Source organism: Callithrix jacchus, chromosome X (assembly GCF_049354715.1).
Source record: "Callithrix jacchus isolate 240 chromosome X, calJac240_pri, whole genome shotgun sequence".
NCBI classification, from domain to species: domain Eukaryota; kingdom Metazoa; phylum Chordata; class Mammalia; order Primates; family Cebidae; genus Callithrix; species Callithrix jacchus.
The window spans coordinates 90,614,169-90,634,479 of record NC_133524.1 but is presented as its reverse complement, the minus strand read 5'-3'; the positions used below and the strand labels follow the sequence as shown (position 1 = coordinate 90,634,479).

The 20,311-nt window shown below is 37.2% G+C and overlaps 1 protein-coding gene across 1 annotated transcript; it reads left to right on the top strand.

Moving 5' to 3' along the window:
- Positions 1–4,622: 4,622 nt before the first annotated feature.
- On the top strand, positions 4,623–5,112 carry LOC118150642 (histone H2A-Bbd type 2/3-like). Its single transcript, XM_035289365.3, has one exon. The coding sequence runs from the start codon at positions 4,684–4,686 to the stop codon at positions 5,032–5,034; it is 351 nt and encodes a 116-aa protein (XP_035145256.1). The 5' UTR covers positions 4,623–4,683; the 3' UTR covers positions 5,035–5,112.
- The last annotated feature ends 15,199 nt before the right edge of the window (positions 5,113–20,311 follow it).

The window sequence follows — 20,311 nt, the reverse complement described above, 5'->3', positions numbered from 1 at the left end:
TATTTTTGAGACATAGCAGGGATGTCTTGTTAGGGGCCTGCAGGTTCCCCCACAACCCCCAAGCATAGAAATAAAGGAAAATCTTAATTTCCTTCAAGGGAAATTTCAGGCACTTAGCTAGCCCTGAAAAGTACATAAGCAACTTGATAAACAAGAAAGCAATAGTGGCTTCAAACAATAGCCAAGGAATCTAGCATTTTTAGCAGGGGTGAATCTATATGAGTCTGAAGCAACATCAATTCTTTCCTCAGAAGAAATAATTCAACCGAGGGTCATAAGATACAGTGAGAGATCAAGGCAAGTTTTAGAGCGGGAGTGAAAGTTTATTAAAACGTTTTAGAGCAGGAATGAAAGCAAGTAAAGTACACTTGGAAGATAGTCAAGCAGGTACTTGAAAGATTCAAATGTGCTATTTGACCTTTGACTTGGGGCTGTGTACACTGGCTGCCATGTTTTCAAGGTTTGTGTTTCTTCTCCCTGATGTTTCCTTGGACAGGTTGTCTGCATGCACAGTGTCCTACCAACACTTGGGAGGAGCCACATGCATATTGAATTTATTGAAGTTGTGCACAAGCTCACTTGAGGCAACTCTCTCTGACCAGCCGAGCGTTCCTAAAGGAAGGTCACATACCAGTAAAGCTCTGCCATTTTGCCTCTTAGGGCACATGCTTGAGCCCCCTCACCCAACTTTTGAAATCTTGTTGGGAAGCTGCTGATCACCAGTTTCAGCTGTTTTCCATCTACTAGGAGATTGTCTTTCCCTGGCTCTGGCTGTGGCCAATTATTATTCTAGAGAGACAGTTTAACAACCACCTGACCATCACCTGATGGTTGCCTGTCATTCTTGGTGAGGGATAGCAGCTCTCCTGCCCTGCTCATGTCTGACTAACTACCTATTGTAACAGCATCACAGCATGTTTGAATCCCCTACAGAAATTAAAGATAACATCTTAAAATATGTCTCTGAGATGTTTTTAAAAAACCCTGAACCCCACCAAATCAATCCACTGGCACACAGACCTGAGATAAGGGGAACCTGAAGACTGAATTCTGACCGCCATTCATTGTTCTTAATTTCATCTTTTGGGGTCTGGAGGGAGTCACACCCAGGAGGCAAAGCTAACGTTGTTTTCTCTAGACCCCAAACCTTTAAACAGTTTTTCTTCTTTGACCAACTGCAAATCAGAAAATCGTTGAATCCACCTAGGACCCCTGTGAGCCTCTGCTTCTAGATACTCTGCCCTGTTAAGCAAAAAGCAATATGTAACCTCTATGTGTAGATTTACAATTTTGCCTGTATCTTCTGCTTTCATGAAATTTAATTCCGCCTTTAAAAACTCTTACTTGCTAGAAATCAGAGAGGTTGGGACTTACGCATTAGCTGCCTGATTCTCCTTGCTTGGTGTCCTGCATAGGAGGATCGGGCAGCTAGTGCTTAAGTTCCAACCTCCCCAATGGCTTGGAGGTAACCTCAGTATGGATATCTGATCTTATTGCACTAGGCAAGCAGATTACAGTTCAATTTAATACCATTTAAATTGATATACACTTTTAAAATAGATAACCCTTTACTTTTTAAATTATAATTTCAACTTAGTTTTAGAATAAATCAAGGGGCTCAAATGACATTTCCAATTAACCATAGTATATTTTCCTAGTATATGTTGATAATTAGCTCATGTTTGTTATTCCTTTTTATTTTTCCAGATTAGTGATTTAACTCTTTCCTTTTGAGTGAGAAGAATAATGCTTCTTTCCATGTAGATAATAAATGACTGTATGGCAAGATTTCCTAAGCTTTGTTTTGTGGGCTAGCAATATGTGTTTCCTAGAAAAAGAGGAACATATCATGATAGAGTTAAACAGTTCTTTTGCACAGGACTGCTTAAGGCATTTAGGGTGTTTCTGAGGATTTTGTGGACACCCTTAATACACGACATGCAATTCTTCTCTTATTTTCTTGGAAAATAAGTTAATATTTTGGGGAACACTAATGTACCAGGAAATAGTCAGCTCATTACCAAGAAGTCATAAAGCAATATGTCTCTTTTTACTTTGTTTAATATTATAGTGTGTTTTTTACCTGTTTGGTTTACTTCTGGTTTTGGTACAAAGTCACTGATGATCTAAAATAACATAGGGGAGACTTCCAATAAAATAGAGCTGATATGGATCATTAATGCCCACTTTTTTCGGTTTGCTTAAGTCCTGGTAGTTTATCACATACTTAGTTTTCTTACTTTATCACAATTCTTTTAAAAAAAGTTTGGGAAAGGTCCAGGAAATATGTGAAATAATAGTAAATACATTAAACTTTACTACTAGGTACATATAGTACCAATATAATATAGTACCAATATATAAGAGTCATAGCTTTAGAAATTACTCAGTTTCACTTAGAACTTAAAATCTAATGGATAATGATTTTGCCAAAAGGAGGAGATTATACAGTGGTGGATTAACTAGACCAAAACTCATACAAGTTGTGTTCTTCCTTTAGCAGTCAATGTCTCCTTTGGGTGCTTTTATGGAACTACCTTTGCTAGTCTTTTTGTATTCTCTCTTCTTTACATTTTCATTCAGAGAAATTTATTTTGAATAATTGCTGCTTCTGCTTTAAATTTTGTTTATGTTCTCATTTTAGTCTTTTAACATCTGTGAGAGATTTTTTTTTTTAATTCTATAATCATTTGGGTTTACCACAGCACTTCAAGTCACCCAATCTCATCCAAAGTTTATAGCAGAGAAAGGTAAAATACGTGCTAGGTTAGGTCATGTACCTACGACTTCCTCCACTGTCATCTTTTTTTTTTTTTTTGGCAGGCAGTTAACTGTGATTGCTACTAAATTTATCTTTCCTGTTAACCTAAGTTTACGTTTTCACAATAACCATGCTAAGGCATAATGTGCTGCATAAACATGTTCTAAAAGTAACACTTTGCTAGCATTGAAGTGTGGGAGTGAGGTCTGATGCACTCCTATGGTATGAAAAATTGTCAAATGTTCCATGAAAAGACTCAAAGAATGTACTGCTTTCCCTATGATATACTTTTTATAAAAAATAAATTGTTAACCATTACATCAGGATAGTAATAATTTAAATTGCTGAATTATTTAAACATCTGTTTTGACTATCTTTTTGTCTCAGCTGACATCTTTCTAAATCAAGAATAAACATAAAGGGTGAATTTAAAAGATCTAAAATTATTAAAAATTCTTTATGATTTCTTGTAGAAGAATAAGCAAAAACATTTTTGGTGAAGTGAAAAAATGATACGGGACTTTATCTCAACAGATACGAAATCCTAGTAGAAGAAAAGAAATGTATATATGTATATTAAAATGTGTCATAGAAAAAGAGAATGTCATCAAACTAAACAATAGGGTCCACCAGCTACTGGGAGGCTGAGGCAGAAGAATTGCTTGAACCCAGGAGGTGGAGGTTGCAGTAAGCTGAGATTGCGCCATTGCACTCCAGCCTGGGTGACAAGAAGAGCAAAACTTTATCTAAAAAAAAAAAAAAAAAAAAAAAAGGGTCCAAAAACAGACCTGTGTTTAAATATGAGGCAAACAGAAAAAAGTTGTGGTGAGGATGTGAAGAAATTGAGACTCTCATGCACTATTGTTGGATGTGAAAAATTACAGCTGCTGTAGAAATCAGTTTGGTGGTTCCTCAATAAGTTTAACAGAATTACCATATGAGCCAGCAGTTTGACTCCTAGAAATAGACCCAAAAGAACTGAAAACAGATATTCAACAAAAAGGTTGTAGACAGATGCTCATGGCAGTGCTATTCACAATAGCCAGAAGGCGGAAATAACTTGTCCATCAACTGATGTGTGGATAAACAAAATGTGGCCTATTGATACAACGGAATAATATTCAGTCATTCAAAGGAAGGAAATACTGATTTATGCTTCTATATGGATGAACCCTGATGAAAACATTATGCTAAGTGAAAGCAGCCAGACACACAAGGCCTCACGTTTGGTTGTATGATTCCATCTACAGGAAATCTCCAAAATAGGCAAACTTCTATGGACAGAAAGCAGACTGATTAGTGGTTGAGGGACTATGGAGAACTTGTGTGGTGGGGGAGGGGGTGCGGGGGTTGTAGCAGTGCTGTGGAAGGAGGAGTGTGGGAAATGACTGCTTATAGGTACAAGGGTTCACGTTCATTTTCTGGGTGTTGAAAATGCTTTGGAACTACGTGGTTGTGATGGATGTGCAACATTGTGAAGGAGCGGTACCGATCAAACTCCCCCTGCCAGCCCATAGTGTTCCCACAGTGTCCCCATCCAGTAGAAAGGGACAGTTCCCACTGGCAAAGAGAAGGTCCCCAGCAGGATTCCCATGCCCCGCCCCCTCCACCTCCACCTCCACCCCCACAGCCCTCCAGCCACTTCTAGGCCCAGGCCTGCTCCCTCGGGGCCAATGGGAAATCCATGAGGTCACTTGATGGGCGTGTCCCTGGTGAGGCTGTCACCACGTGTGTGCTAGGCCGTTGCCATGTGATGATGTGGTGGCGCGAGGATGCGCATGCGCGTGGGACTCGGCTCCGCAGCCAATGAGGGGCTTGGCCCTGGTCGCTAGGATACACAGTACCGGTCGCAGTAACTGTCATCTTGAGAGGCAACTTGTGCTAGAGCAAGCCGAGCTGAGACAGGGCACCCAATACCCAGCATGTCGGAGAGGAGAAGCCGCAGAGGGTCCTCTGCTGCTGGCCGCCGGGGGCATACCCGCTCTCGCACTGCCCGAGCGGAACTGATATTTTCCGTTAGCCAGATGGAGCGAGGTCTGTGGGAAGGCCACTACGCCCAGCGCCTGAGTGACAACGCGCCAATCTACCTTGCTGCTGTCATCCAATATCTGACGGCCAAGATCCTGGAGCTGGCTGCCGAGGAGGCTGACAACAATGGAGGAGAGAGGATCATCACTCCGCGGCTGCTGGACCTGGTGATTCGTAATGATGGGCTGCTGAGCACCCTCTTCCGAAACATACTCATCTCTCAAGTGGCTCCTGGCCCAAACTAGCTGCTGACGACGCCAGCATCCTGGGACCTGGCAGGTCCACTCATCCACCCACCTGGCCCCAAAACCCCCGGCCCCAAACCTCCCCCCCCACCCCAAAACCACCAACCCCCAGCCCCAAAGCACCAGCCCCCCCCCCGCCCCCACCGGCCCTAAAGTTTTGGGCCTTCCTTAATTCTGTCAATAAAGTGTTCATTGGAAGCAAAAAAAAAAAAAAAGCAGACTCATGTTTATTTCGTATTTAAATTTGGAAGCTTGGGCTATTTAAAACAACTTCTTGACACATCTTAATATTCTTTTGGGAAAGTAAATCAGATGCTTATATACCTAAAAACAATTCCAGTTGTTTTATTGTGGAGAGTTTTAAAAAGCTGCAACACAGTAACTTGTTATAACATATCTGATCAATATCTAGTGTGAGTCACTAGGAAGAATAAACATCACTTTGAAAAGAGCTCCTATCAGAGCAACAGCAATTCTGCTAAAACTGAAGGAAGAACAAACATCGAACTGATGCTGAAGACTAGGCAAGGGAGCTCACAGCTGTCATCCCGCATTTTGGAGGCTGAGTGGGAGGGATTATTTTGAACATTCTTCTTCAAAGTTTTTTGGGACTACGTTTTCATTACTCCCAAGCAAATACTCCTAGTAACAATTCGTGAGAATTCTAGTTGTTCCACATCCTCACAAGCATTTGAGATTTGTGAAACATTTAAATTTCAGCTATTTTTATAATTTTATAGTGATATCTCATTATAATTTTATTTGAATTTCCCTTATAACTAATAATGTTGACCATTTTATGTTCTTATTGGCCAGTAACATACTCTGTGTGAGATATACGTTAAAGTTTTTAATCTATCTTTTATTGCATTTTTTCTTAATTATTGAGTTCTATGCATACTTTATATATACTAGCTAAAACACTTGTCAAATATGTGCTTACAGATATTTTCTCCCATTCTGTGACTTGTCCTGGTATTTTTTTAAAGGTCCCTATATTAGTCAATTTTCTCTAGAGAAACACAACCTATACAATACATATGAAGACACTTATTATATATAAGAATAGATGAAAAGATTTATCATAAAGAATTTGCTTACACAGTTATGATAAATGAAAGGTTCCGACCGGCCTTGGTGGCTCAAGCCTGTAATCCCAGTACTTCGGGAGGCCGAGGCGGGTGGATCACAAGGTCAAGAGATCGAGACCATCCTGGTCAACATGGTGAAACCTCGTCTCTACTAAAAATTATTCAATAAATTAGCTGGGCATGGTGGCGCGTGCCTGTAATCCCAGCTACTCAGGAGGCTGAGGCAGGAGAATTGCCTGAACCCATGAGGCGGAGGTTGCCGTGAGCCGAGATCGCGACATTGCACTCCAGCCTGGGTAACAAGCACGAAACTCTGTCTCAAAAAAAAAGAAAAAAAAAAAAGAAAGAAAAGGAAAAAAACGAAAGGTTCCAAGATCTGCAGTCTGAACGTCTGAGAATCAGAAGAGCCAATAAAGTCAGTTTTGGTCTCTGAAGGCCTGAGATTTAAGAAAGCCAAATGGTATAAATGTTGGTCCTAGCCTGACGATGAGAAAAGACTCATGTCCCAACTGGAAGATTTTCAGGTAGAGCAATCAAATTTCCTCTTGCTCACTCATTTGTTCTATTCAGGCCTTGAAAGGATTGGATGAGACCTACCCACATTGGGGAGGGAAATCTGTTTCACTCCGCATACCAATTCAAATGTTATTCTCATCCTGAAACACCCTCACTAATATGCCCAGAATGTTTATCCAAATATTTGGGAGCTCCATTACCCAGTCAAGTTAACAAATAAAATCATCATAGCAGCAGTTTTAGCTGAACACAAATTTACAAAGAAGATAAAGTCTAATTTATCATTTTTCTAAAAAACGTCATTAATGCTGTTCATGTCCTTTCTGAGAAATCTCTCTTTAAGCCATGGTAATGAGGATATTGTTATAGATTCTTCTAGATACTTTATGTTTCCAACTTTTATGTTTATGTCTGCAATCCATCTTAAATTACTATCGTGCATGGTATTAGTTGGAGATTTTAGTTTACTAGGCCTGCCGCAGCAAATGAGCACAATTAGATGCCATGTCTCCAAACAACAGAAATGTAATCCCTCACAGTTTGAGACCAGAAGTTCCAAATCATGGTTTCCACAGAGCCATGCTCTCTGTGAAGGCTGTAGTGGAAGAAACTTCCTTGCCTTGTTTGCATTTCTGTTGGTTGGCAGCAATCTTTGATTGTCCTTGGCTTGGAGTCACATTGCTACAGTCTCTCTCTTGATAGTCATATTCTCTCTGTGTGGCTATGTGTTTCCTCCCTTCTTTTTACAACAACATTAGTCATATTGTATTTAGGGCACACTCATCCTGATCCAGTATGACCTCAACTCAACCGATTATATCTTTAAACATTCCATTTCTAAACAAAGTCACATTTTAAGGTTCTGGATAATCATAAATTTGAGAGGTACACTATTCAACACCTTATAGAGCCCAATAATGGGCCCATGTTGTTTTTTTAATATGTTTATCCTATTGTTGCAACGCTATTTATTGACAGGATTTTCTTCCCCACTGTCCCACGCCCATTTAATTATCATAATATCTTTGTCAAAAACATTGACTATATATGTGAAGGCTGATTATTGTTATCTCTATTATTTTTAAATCCATTTTCAAATCTTACATAAATATCACATTTTCTTGATTATGTCAGCTTTATACTAAGATTCAAAATCAGTTAATATAAATCTTCCAACACTTTTCCTTATTTTAGAAAAAAATACATTCTGAATTTTCTAGAGCTTTTGAATTTTAATACAAATTATATAATTGTTTTGGCAATTCAGACCCCTTAAAAATAACTTGTTAGGACAATCATTGACAATGTCTTTAATCTATAGGATAATTTCAGAAGAATACTTTAGTAAAGATGAATTTCCAAATCACGAACCTGGAGTATCTCTCTACCTTTTTACCTCAACAATATTTTGTAGTTTTCAATGTGAAGCTCTCACATAATTTTACTGTTTATTTCTAAATAATTCCATGGTTAGTCTATTATTTATTGAATTTTAAAATTTCATTTTCAAATTAGACTAGAAACTGTATAATGCAACAGATATTTGTGTACTGGCCTGTTATCTTTCTTTCTTACAAATTAACTCATTAGGTGTATTAGGGTTTTGTATAATGGCACGTTCTAGGATTGCCAATGAAACATTCAACAGAACTTACTAGAGGAGACATCTCTGTGTTTTTCCTGTTTCTAGCGGAGCATTCATTGAATCTTTTAGAATTAAGTATGATGGTAGCTCTGCTTTCATGGGGACACTTCATCACATTAAATACGTTTCTTCTATTCCTAATTTTTCTGAGAGATTTTGTCATAATTGTAAGTTAAATTCTAACAAATATGTCTCTATTTTATGAGATAATCATCTGACGTTACTCTTATTAATGTGATGAATAAAATTACTGATTTTCAAATATTAAATCATTATCGTATTCCTAATATAAAACCCACTTTTCTAAACCATCCTTCTTACATTTTGATGGATTTGGTTTACTAATATTCTATTAAGAATATTTGCATCACTGTTCATGAAGAACATTTATCTTTAAATTTTTTTTTTTGGTACTATATTTGTGTCAGGTTTTGGTATCAGGACTACCCTGCCTTTATAATATGAGAGGACCAGTGTTACCTCCTTCTCTATTGTTGAAAAGGTTTAAGATTAGTCGTCTTTCTTCCATGAATGTTTGATAAAGTTCATCAGTGAAAATTTCTGGAAATGCAATTTGTTTTGTGGGAAAGTTTTTATTTTAAATAAATTGTATTTAATTGGTGATACGGTTTGGGTTTAATGATTTTTTTTTAAGCTTACCAATGTAAGTATTTTTAAAGGTTATATTTTTCAAAGTCATAACAATGATTGTTCTTGCTTTCTCCCATAATATAGATTGTCGTGGGATAAATCGTGGACCCGAGATTCTATTTTTTCAAATAAATAAGTAGAACATGTTACTGGGATTTTCTCATTTAGTATTAATTTTCTTGAAGAAGAAAGAACTTTGTCTGCCAAAGTTTTATGTTAGTACTCAAATCGAGGTAGAAAACAGAAGCAGGTTTAACACTGGGATGTCTCCGGTTGTGTTCCCGTAGGTTTGAAGTGGGCCCTCCTGCCTTTTGAGGGAGGGAAACTGACTGTTTAAACACATATCCCGGATTAGTTGGGTTGTTTTGTATTGAGGACCCAAAGGAGTCTTGGAAGGGACTAGTAGCTCCATTGTGAAGGTTTGCCTATCACCAATTTGAGTCCACAGACAAGACTTCTTCAACTGGAGTTCAGTCTGTAATTTTCCTGTCTGGTATTAATTTGTTCTGAGTTACTTTGTATTTTATAATTTAGCCAAATAAAGGCAATATGGTTTTACCCAAAAATTAAATAAATAAAATAAAAAATAAATGCTTTCAAAAGAATATTTTTTCTTTTCTTAGCAGCAGTATATTTATTTTATTTTATATTGTATTTTTTATTTTTCCATAATTTATTGGGGTACAGGTGGTGTTTGGTTACATGAGTAAGTTCTTCAATAGTGATAGTATAGTATACGTTGAAATCAGGTAGTGTGATGCCTTCAGATTTTTTTTTGTTTTTCTTGTTCTTGCTTTGGCTATGTGGGCTTTTTTTTTTGGTTCCATATGAACTTTAGAACTGTTTTTTCTAATTCTGTGAGAATGATGGTGGTATTCTGATGGGGATTTTGTTGAATTTCTAGGTTGCTTTGGGCAGTATGGTCAGTTTTACGATATTGATTCTAACCATCTGTGAACATGGGATGTGCTTTCATATGTTTGTGTCATCTATGATTTTTTTCAGCAGTGTTTTGTAGTTTTATTGGCGAGGTCTTTTACCTCCTTGATTAGGTATATTCCTAAGAATTTTATCTTTTTTTTTTTTTTTTGCAGCTATTATAAAAGAGGTTGAGTTCTTGATATGATTCTCTGCTTGGTTGCTGTTGGCGTAGAGAGCTATGACCTGTGTACGTTAATCTTGTATCTAGAAACTTTGGTAAATTCTTTTTTTTTTTTTTAAGTCAGAGTTTCACCCTTGTTGCTCAGGCTGCATTGTAATGGCACAATCTTAGCTCACTGCAACCTCCACCTCCTGGTGTTCAAGCAATTCTCCTGCGTCAGCCTCCTGAATATCTGGGATTACAGAAGCCCACCACCATGCCTGGCTAATTTTTGTATTTTTAGTAGAGACAGGGTTTTATCATGTTGGCCACGCTGGTCTCAAACTCCTGACCTCAGGTGATCCACCCACATTGGTCTTCCAAAGTGCTGAGATTACAAGCCTGAGCCACCATGCCTGGCCTGCTGAATTCTTTCATCAGTTTTAGGAACTTTCTGGAGGAGTCTTTAGGGTTTTCGAGGTAAGCAATCACATCTTCAGCAAACAGTGAGTGTTTGACTTCCTCTTTATCGATTTGGATGCCTTTTATTTCTTTCACTTGTCTGATTGCTCTGGCTAAGATTTACTGTACTATGTTGAAGAGGAGTGGTGACAGTAGGCATACTTGGCTTGTTTCATTTATCAGCAGGAATGCTTTCTTGCAAATTTTCCCCATTCGGTATGATGTTGGCTGTGGGTTTGTCATTGAGGTATGTCCCTTGTATGTTGATTTTGCTGAGAGTTTAATAATAAAGAAATGCTGAATTTTGTTGAATGCTTTTTCTGCATCTATTGAGATGATCATATGATTTTTGTTTTTAATTCTGTTTATGTTTATCACATTTATTGACTTGCGCATGTTAAATCATTCCTGCATCTCTGGTATGAAACCCACTTGATCAAGGTGGATTATCTTTTGGACATGTTGTTGGATTTGCTTAGCTAGTATTTTGTTACGGATTTTAGCTTCTATGTTCCTCAGAGATATTGGTCTGCAGTTTTCTTCTTTTGCTATATCTTTACCTGGTTTTGGTATTATTATAATGCTGGATTCATAGAAAGAATTAGGGAGGGCTCCCTCTTTCTATATCTTGTGGAATAGTGTCAACAGATGGTACCAATTCTTTTTTGAATGTCTGGTAGTGTTCTGTTGTAAATTCATCTTGTCCTGGACTTTTTTTTTAATTGGGAATTTTTAACTTACCGTTTCAATCTTGCTGCTTGTTAATGGTCTGTTTAGAGTATCTAATTCTTGATTTAAGCTAAGAAGTTTGTATGTTTCCAGGAATTTATCCATCTCTTCTAGGTTTTCAAGTTTGTAGGTATAGAGGAGTTTATAGTAGCCTTGAATGATCTTTGTGTTTCTGTGGTGTCAGTTATAATATCTCCCATTTATTTTCTCATTGAAGTTATTTGGATTTCTCTCTTCTTTCTTTGGTTAATCTTGCTAATGATCTATCAATTTTATTTATCTTTTTAATGAACCATCTATTTGTTTCATTTATCTTTTGTATTGTTTTTTGTTTTAATTTCATTTAGTTCTGCTCCTTTCTTGGTTATTTCCTTTCTTCTGCTGTGTTCGGGATTGGTTTGTTCTTCTTTCCTTTGTTCCTTGAAGTGTGACCTTAAAATGTCCGTTTGTGCTTTTTCAGTGTTTTTGATATTGGCATTTAGGACTACGAACTTTTATCCTAGCATTGCCTTTGCTGTGTCCCAGAGGTTTTGATAGGTTGTGTCTCTATTGTCATTAAGTTCAAAAATGTTTTAAATTTTCATCTTGATTTTGTTTTTGACTCAATAATTATTCAGGAGAAGGTTATTTAATTTCCATGTATTTACATTGTTTTGAAGGTTCCTTTTGAAGTTGGTTTCTAATTTTATTCCACTGTTGTCTGAGAGAATGCTTGATACAATTTTAATTTCCTAAAATTCATTGAGGTTTATTTTGTGTATCATATGGTCTATCTTGGAGGAAGTTCCATTTGCTGTTGAATAAAATGTGTATTCTCTGGTTGTTGGATGAAATGTTCTGTATATATCTGCTATGTCACTTTGTTCCAAGGTATAGTTTAAATTCATTGTTTCTTTGTTGACTTTCTGTCTTGATGACCTGTTTAGTGCTGTCAGTGGAGTATTGAAGTCCCCCACTATTATTGTTTTGCTATCTATCTCATTTCTTAGGTCTATTAGTAATAGTATTGTTTTATAATTTTGGGAGCCCTAGTGTTAGGTGCATATGTGTTCAGGATTGTGATATGTTCCTGTTAGAGAAGACATTTTACCATTATAAAATGTCCCTCTTTATCTTTTTTAGCTGCTGTTGCTTTAAAGTATGTTTTGTCTGATATAAGAATAGCTATCCCTGCTCTCTTTTGGTGTAGATTTGCATTAAATATTTTTTTCCACTCTTTAAGTTTATTTGCATCCTTACGTGTTAGGTGAGTCTCTTGAAGGCAGCTGATGGTTGGTGAATTCTTATCCATTCTGCCGTTCTGTACCTTCTAGGAGGAGCATTTAGACCATCTACAGCTAAGACTAGACAGACAGCTCAGAGTGTGGAGGCCTGCATTAGGAATTTTAGCTCCAGAACAACTTTAGAAATAAATCAGGAATCCTGAGAGCACCCACAGACCTTCTGAAGGAAGTGAACTGCTTGTACAGGACCCAGGAGTACCCCAAATACTGTGAGTACCCAAGCTGTGGAAGTTGGAAAGAGAGATTCTCTGCCCCTGACTACACACCCCCACGGGGGAAACTGAAGGTCTAGTTTGCGGAGAACATTCCGATTTTACGTGGAGCTGAATCCGTTTAGAAAGTCAAGTAAAATACAGGGTTAAAGGAAGCAGTGGGGAAGGCCCTGGGAGCCTTCTCAGTCCCTAAGCAGGCCATTCTTGCCTGGAATCACAGGGATCCTTCAGGAGGGTGGCCAGCGGTGTGGGGAAAATGCCACAGGGAGAAGGCACAGGGAGAAGGAAGTCACCACCTGAACTTTATAACAGTTTGAATGATTGAGAAGCCTCTTGGCAAAACCTCGAGGGAGGGCTCAAATCCAGTGTGCAGACTCCACAGGTGGGAGAACTAAAGCCCTTTGTTTTTGCAGCTAGGAGATGGGAAATCGGAGGCAAGTTCTCAGCTCTGCTTGCCCACTGCCTGGAAAGAGACCTGGTGCTTTTAGGCCCTGGGACCTTTCTCGGTCCCCAAGCAGGCCATTCTTGCTGGGCATCACAGGGATCCCTCAGGAGGGTGACCAGCAGTGCAGGGAAAATGCTGCAGGAAGAAGGAAGTCACCACCTGAACTTGGTTGCAGCTGCCTACACCTTGGTCCCCCACCACATGGCAACAAAGTGGGTTGCTAACATTGGGAAGACAGAGAAAAAAGCGGAACCAATACAAGTCCCCCAGAGTTAGAGCATGCAGTGCAGGAGTTGGAGTGAAGCATTAGCCCCCTTACACTTTTCAAACACTAAGCCAGTCAGCTGAATCCACCTTAGGCCACAATAAAACCCTCAAGGTCATTAAATGGGATAAAAGAAGAAAAAAAGAACTCTTCAAGGGTCAGCAACCTCAAAGACTGAAGGTAGATAAGCCCACAAAGATGTAAAAGAATCAGTGCAAAAACCCTGAAAACTCAAAAAAGCAGAATGCCTTCTTTTCTTCAAAGGACATCACCTCACCAGCAAGAGTACTGAACCAGGCTGAGATGGCTACAATAACAGAAATAGAATTCAGAATAAAGATAGAAACAAAGATTGTTGAGCTACAGCAGTATGTTGTAACCCAATCGAAGGAAATTTAGAACCACAATAAAGTGATGCAGAAGCTGAAGAGAAAATACCAAGTGTAGAAAAGAACATAACCCACCTGATAGAGCCAAAAGTTATGCTAAAAGAATTTCAGAATGCAATCGCAAGCATTAAGAGCAGAATAGACCAAATGAAGAAAACAATCTCAAAGCTTGAAGACTGGCCTTATGAATTAACACACTCAGACAAAAATAGAGAATAAAGAATAAAAGGAAAGAAACCCAACCTCTGAGAAATACGAAATATGTAAAGAGATCCAATCTATGACACATTGGTGTCCCTGAAACAGTTGGGAAGAGTGGAACATACTTGGAAAACATATTTCAGGATATTATCTATGAGAGCTTCAAAAACCTAGCTATAGAGGCCAACATTCAAATTCAGAAAATGCAGAGAACCATAGTAAGATAATTTACAAGAAGATCATCCCCAAGACACGTAATCATCAGATTCCCCAAGGCCTAAATGAAAGAAAAAATGTTAAATGCAGCTAGAGAGAAAGATCAGGTTACCTACAAAGGAATGACCATGAGACTAACAAATCTCTCAGCAGAAACCTTACAAGTCAGAGGAACTCGGGAACCTATATTCAACATTCTTAAATAAAAGAAATTCCAAAGCAGAATCTCATATTTGGCCAAACTAAGCTTCATAAATGAAAAAGAAATAACATCGTTTTTATACAAGCAAATGCTAAGAGAATTCACCCAAGCTACTTTGTAGGAGCTCCTGAAGAAACACTAAATGTGTAGAGGAAAAACCATTACCAGCCACTACGAGAACATGCTGTACTACTAGAAGCCTTCAAATAGATTTAGATTCCCATACACTAATAGTGGGAGGCTTTAATACCCCACTGACAATATTAATGAGATAACTGGAAAAAAGTTAACAAAGATATTCAGGACCCGAACTCAGCACTAGACCCTATAAAATAAAACTGATAGATATATGTAGACCTGACCATCCAAAAGCAGCAGAATACATATTCTTCTAATCACCACATGACACATGCTCTAAGATTGATCACATAATCAGAAGTAGAACATTTCTCAGCAAATTCAGAGGAACTGATATAATAACAATCCTTCAGACCACTGTGCAATCAAATTTGAAATCAAGACTAAGAATTCACTCAAACCCATACAATTACATGGAAATTAAACAAACTGCTTCTGAATGACTTTTGGTTAAATAATTCAATTAAGGCAGAAATCAAGAAGTTGTTTGAAACTAATGAGAACAAAGATAAAACATACCAGAATATCTGGAACACAGCTAAAGCAGTGTTAAGAGACAAGTTTATAGCACTAAATGCCCACAACAAAAAGTTAGAAAGATCTCAAATTAACAACCTAACATCACAACTAAAGAGCAAGCAAAGCCCAAAACTAGCAGAAGACAAGAAGTAACCAAAATCAGAGCTGAACTAAAGGAAATCGAGACAGAAAAAAGAAAAACATTCAAAACATTCAGGAGATAATTTTTAAATAAATGAATAAAATAGATATACTGCTAACTAGATTATTTAAGAATAAAAAGAGATTTCAAATATACACAATCAGAAATGACAAGGCGTGTTTTACCACTGACCTCACAGCGATACGAATAACAATCAGAGAATATCACGCACCCCTCTATATGCACACAAACTAGAAAACCTAGAAGAAATAGGTAATTCCCTGGACACATACACCCTCCCAAAGCTAAAGCAGAAAAAAATAGAATCCATGAACAGATCAACAATCAGCTCTGACAATGAGGCAGTAAGAAGTAGCCTACAAACAAAGACCAGGACCTGATGGATTCAAAGCTGAATTCTAACAGATGTATAAAAGAGAACTGGTACCATTCCTACTGAAACTATTCCAAGGAAATCAAAAAAGAAGGGCCTCTCCCAAGCTCACTCTATGAGGCCAGCATCATACTGATACCAAAAACTCGCTGAGATACAACAAAAACATAAAACGTCAGGCCAATATCCTTCATGAACATCAATGCAAAATTGTCAATAAAATGCTGGAAAAGCAAATCCAGAAGCACATCAGAAAGTTTATCATCCATGAACAAAAATGCATTAGCCTTGCGATGCAAGAGTGGGTCGACACAGGTAAATCAATGAATGTGATTTATCATATAAAGAGAACTAAAGACAAAACCACAATATTATTTCAATAGATGCAGAAAAGGCTTTGGATAAAATTCAACATCTCTTTATGTTAAAAACCATCAAAACAATAGCCATATATGACAAAGCCACACCAAATATCATACAAAATGGGCAAAATCTGGTAGCATTTCCCTTGAAAACCGGCACAAAACAAGGAAGCCCATTCTCACCACTCCTGTTTAACATATTATAGAAAGTCCTGAAAGGGAAATCAGGCAGAAGAAAGAAATACATGGCATCCAACCAGGAAGCGAGGAAGCCGAACTATTCCTGCTTGCTGATGACATAATTCTATATCTAGAAAAACCCTTTTCCTCAGCCCAAAAGCTTCTTAAGCTGACAAACAACTTCAGCAAAGTCTCAGGATACAAAATCCATGTGCAAAAATTACTAAGATTCTTGTAAACCAAAAAGTCTAGCCAAGTACCAAATCAGAAACAATCCCCTTCACAATTGCCATAAAAATGAATAAAGTACCTAGGAATACAGCTAACCAGAGATGTGAAATTTCCTTACAAGAAGAACTGCAAAACAACCATCAACAATATCAGAGATGATACAAACAAATGGAAAAATATTCCATGCTCATGAATAGAAAGAATCAATATTGTTAAAATGGCCATACTATCCCAAACAATTTATAGATTTAATGTTGTTTGTATTAAACTAACATTGACATTCTTAATATTTATACAAAGCCTAAAAAGAACCTGAATAGCCAAGACAATCCTAAACTACAAAACAAAGCTGTAGACATCACACTACCCAACTTCAAACTGTACTACCAAGCTATAGTAACCAAAACAGCATGATACTGCTACAAAGACAGACATATAGACCAATAGAACAGAATAGAGAGCCCAGAAATAAGGACACACACCTACAATTATCTGATCTTCAACGATGCTGACAAAAGCAAGTACTGGGAAGGGATTCCCTATTGAATAATGGTGCTGAGATAACTGGCTAGCCATATGCAGAAAATTGAAACTGAACCCCTTATTACACCATATACAAAATTTAACTCACTATGATTTAAAGATTTAAATGTAAAACCCTAAACTATAAAAACCCTGGAAGACAACCTAGGCTATATTATTCTGGACATAGGAATGGGCAAAGATTTCATAAGCAATTGTAATGACAGCAGAAAATAACAAATGGGATCTAATTAAACTAAAGAGCTTCTGCATAGCAAAAGGAACTATCAGCAGAATAGACAACCCACAGAATGGGAGAAAATATTTTCAAACTTTACATCTAACAAAGGTCTAATATTAAGAATCTATAAAAAAAATTAAGCCAACTAACAAGCAAAAAAACAAAATGATCATTACAGAAATGCAAATCAAAACCACAATGAGATACCATCGCACATCAGTCAGAATGGCTATTATTGAAAAGTCAAAAAGATTTGAGATGCTAGCAAGGTTGCAAAGAATGGGGAACACATATACACTGTTGCTGGGAGTGTAAATTAGTTCAACCATTGTGGAAAGCAGTGTGATGGTTCCTCAAAGAGCTAAAAGCAGAATTACTATTTTACCCAGAAATTCTGTTACTAGGTTATACCCAAAAGAATATAAATCACTCTACCATAAAGGCACGTTGTGTGAATGTTCACTGAAACACTATGCACAACAACCAAAACAGGAAGTCAACCTATATGCTCATCAATGATAAATTGGATAAAGAAATTGAAAGAAATTGTGGTACATGTACAGCATGAAATACCATACAGCCATACAAAATAATGAATTCATGTTTTTTTTTTGCAGGGACATGGATGGAGCTGGAGGCCATTATCCTTAGCAAACTAATGCAGGAACAGAAAACCAAATACTGCATGTTCTCACTTACAAGTGGGACCTAGATGATGAGAACACATAGACACATAGAGGGGAATAACACACACTTGGTGCCTAGAAGAGGGTGTAGGGTGGGAGGAAGGAGAAGATCAGTAAAAATAACTAATGTGTACTAGACTTAATACCTGGGACGTGAAATAATCTGTACCACAAAACCCCATGACACAAGTACCTATATAACAAGCCTGCATATGTATTCCTGAACTTAACGGTTAAAAAAAGAATAAAATATACCATGCATTTTTCTTCAGGAATTTAAATATGTCTGTCTATTCTCATTTTATTACTGTTTATGTTAATTAAAGGAAAACATATAATGTATTAGATATGTGATATTTGAGAAAGTAATTTAAAATATTAATATAAGCAATATATATTCATTGCTCAAAAACTTCAAACAGCATAGAAAGTTACAAAAGTTTTTTTTCAGTCCTTCCTGTATTCCTAATCGAAATGTATCGCTCTTTAAGGTGAAGATTGCTGATAGATTGACAGATATGGTCAGATTATCTTTAGGGGAGAAATGTAAATTAATCAAATGTTTTTATACTATATACACTGCCCTCCACCTTGCTTTTTTTCTCCCTAGAGAATATTTTATAAATCTGTGATGTGACCTGGAATTTCATAAAATGAACCAGAAAGCTTTCTCTGGGTTAATAGATCAATGAACAAGGTGGGATTGCCAGCGGAGTGGAGGACCTTCTCACAAATGGAGGAGCTAAACACAATCCATATACCAGTATACACCAGTGCTCTTGTTGCTGTTGCCGTTGTTTTCTGTTTGGAAGTAAAGACCGTTCTTGACTCCAGTCCCTTATAGACTTCCAAGGTGATTGGCCGATGACTCCCCAGATGAGGCTAATAAAAACTTAGCATATTGCCAAGCAGCCTATTTGTTCCCTGCTTAACAGAGACTGCTTTCACGGTTATGTTATAAGGAGAAAACAACAGAGTGGCAGCATGCTTCCCCTGGAACATTGACATAAACTATGTCCAGAAGCAACACCTGGCCCTGGCATGCATCTTTGTGGGATATGGGAAGATTTGAGACCTATGCTTTCTCTTTCTGCATCCTTGGAATGTAAGTTTCCCATAGCTACTGTTTGAATGTTTGTACCCACAAACCTCATACTGAAATTTGATCCCCAATGTTGGAGATGGGGCCTAATGAGAGGTGTTTGGGTCATATGGTTGAATCTTTTATGGATGCTATTTTTGCAGTAATGAGGGAGTTCTCACTTGGTTAGTTCCTGTGAAAGCTGGTTGTTAAAAAGAGCAAGGCACGTCCCTCCACCCCTCTTTTGCTTTTGCTTTCTTTCTTGCCGTGTGATCTCTGCACATACTGTCTCCCCTTCACTTTCTGCCATGAGTGGAAGCAGCCTGTGACATTCACCAGATGCATATGACCCATCTTGAACTTTTTCAGATATCAGAATTGTGAGACAAATAAACCTTTTTTTGTCATATATTACCTGCCCTCTGGTACTCCCTAATAGTAACACAAACAGACCAAGACAAATATTAAATCCTTTCCAGTGAGCAGAACACTTGATGATCCAGAATTCATTCCAAGCCTTTTACCAGACAGATGACTACCATCAATCATGATAGGATTTTTCAATATCAGCAAAAATGTACATCTTTTATTCTATTTAACAAGTATATAGTATTTCTCTCCCTCTTAATTTACTAACACTCATAAAAATATAACATTTTATAATGTTAAGGATGTTAGTACCCCATATTGCAAGGGAAAAAGTACCAAATTAAAGTCAGTGGTTGTATATTTTAATATAAATTTTGCATAATCAAATAATTTTTGGAAACAAGTTTACCATTATCCTTTTCTTATAAATTAACAATGGAAATTAGTACTATGGGCTTTGAAGATTCCTGTGATTCATCAAAATCTGATCAACTTTGTTTAACCTACATTTACCATTTTACCCTAAAACCTTTTATTCAAGGAAATATGTGAATATACCAAGTATTTCAGGCAGAATATAACGATGATTTTAATAGTTATGTGTAGTTATGACATTTTATTATTGTCTGACTTTTTCCCTGTTTATAGTAAAAACATCTCAAGATGGAGATTATCTGAGTTTTCAAAGGTATTCAGTGATGAAGACGTATTTTGACATTCTATACTAAATAAAGGCAATAGATTTTTTGATAATGAGAAGAAGAATGTGTTCTGAAAACACTTTATATTTGTTTTTAGATCAAATATCAAATAAAATTTGTCTAGTTCTTGTTTAGGTTGACCCATGTAGACCATGATGGGCTTCTCTTTTAATGATGTAACTGTTCACATAATTCATCTATCACTAATGCTTTTTCTAGTTGTTAGCATAATTTCTGTTACAAATAACAGAAACTAATTTAATTTTTAAAAAGGGATATATTATTTTACATAACTGGGATATCCAGGAATAAAGCTAGAGCTC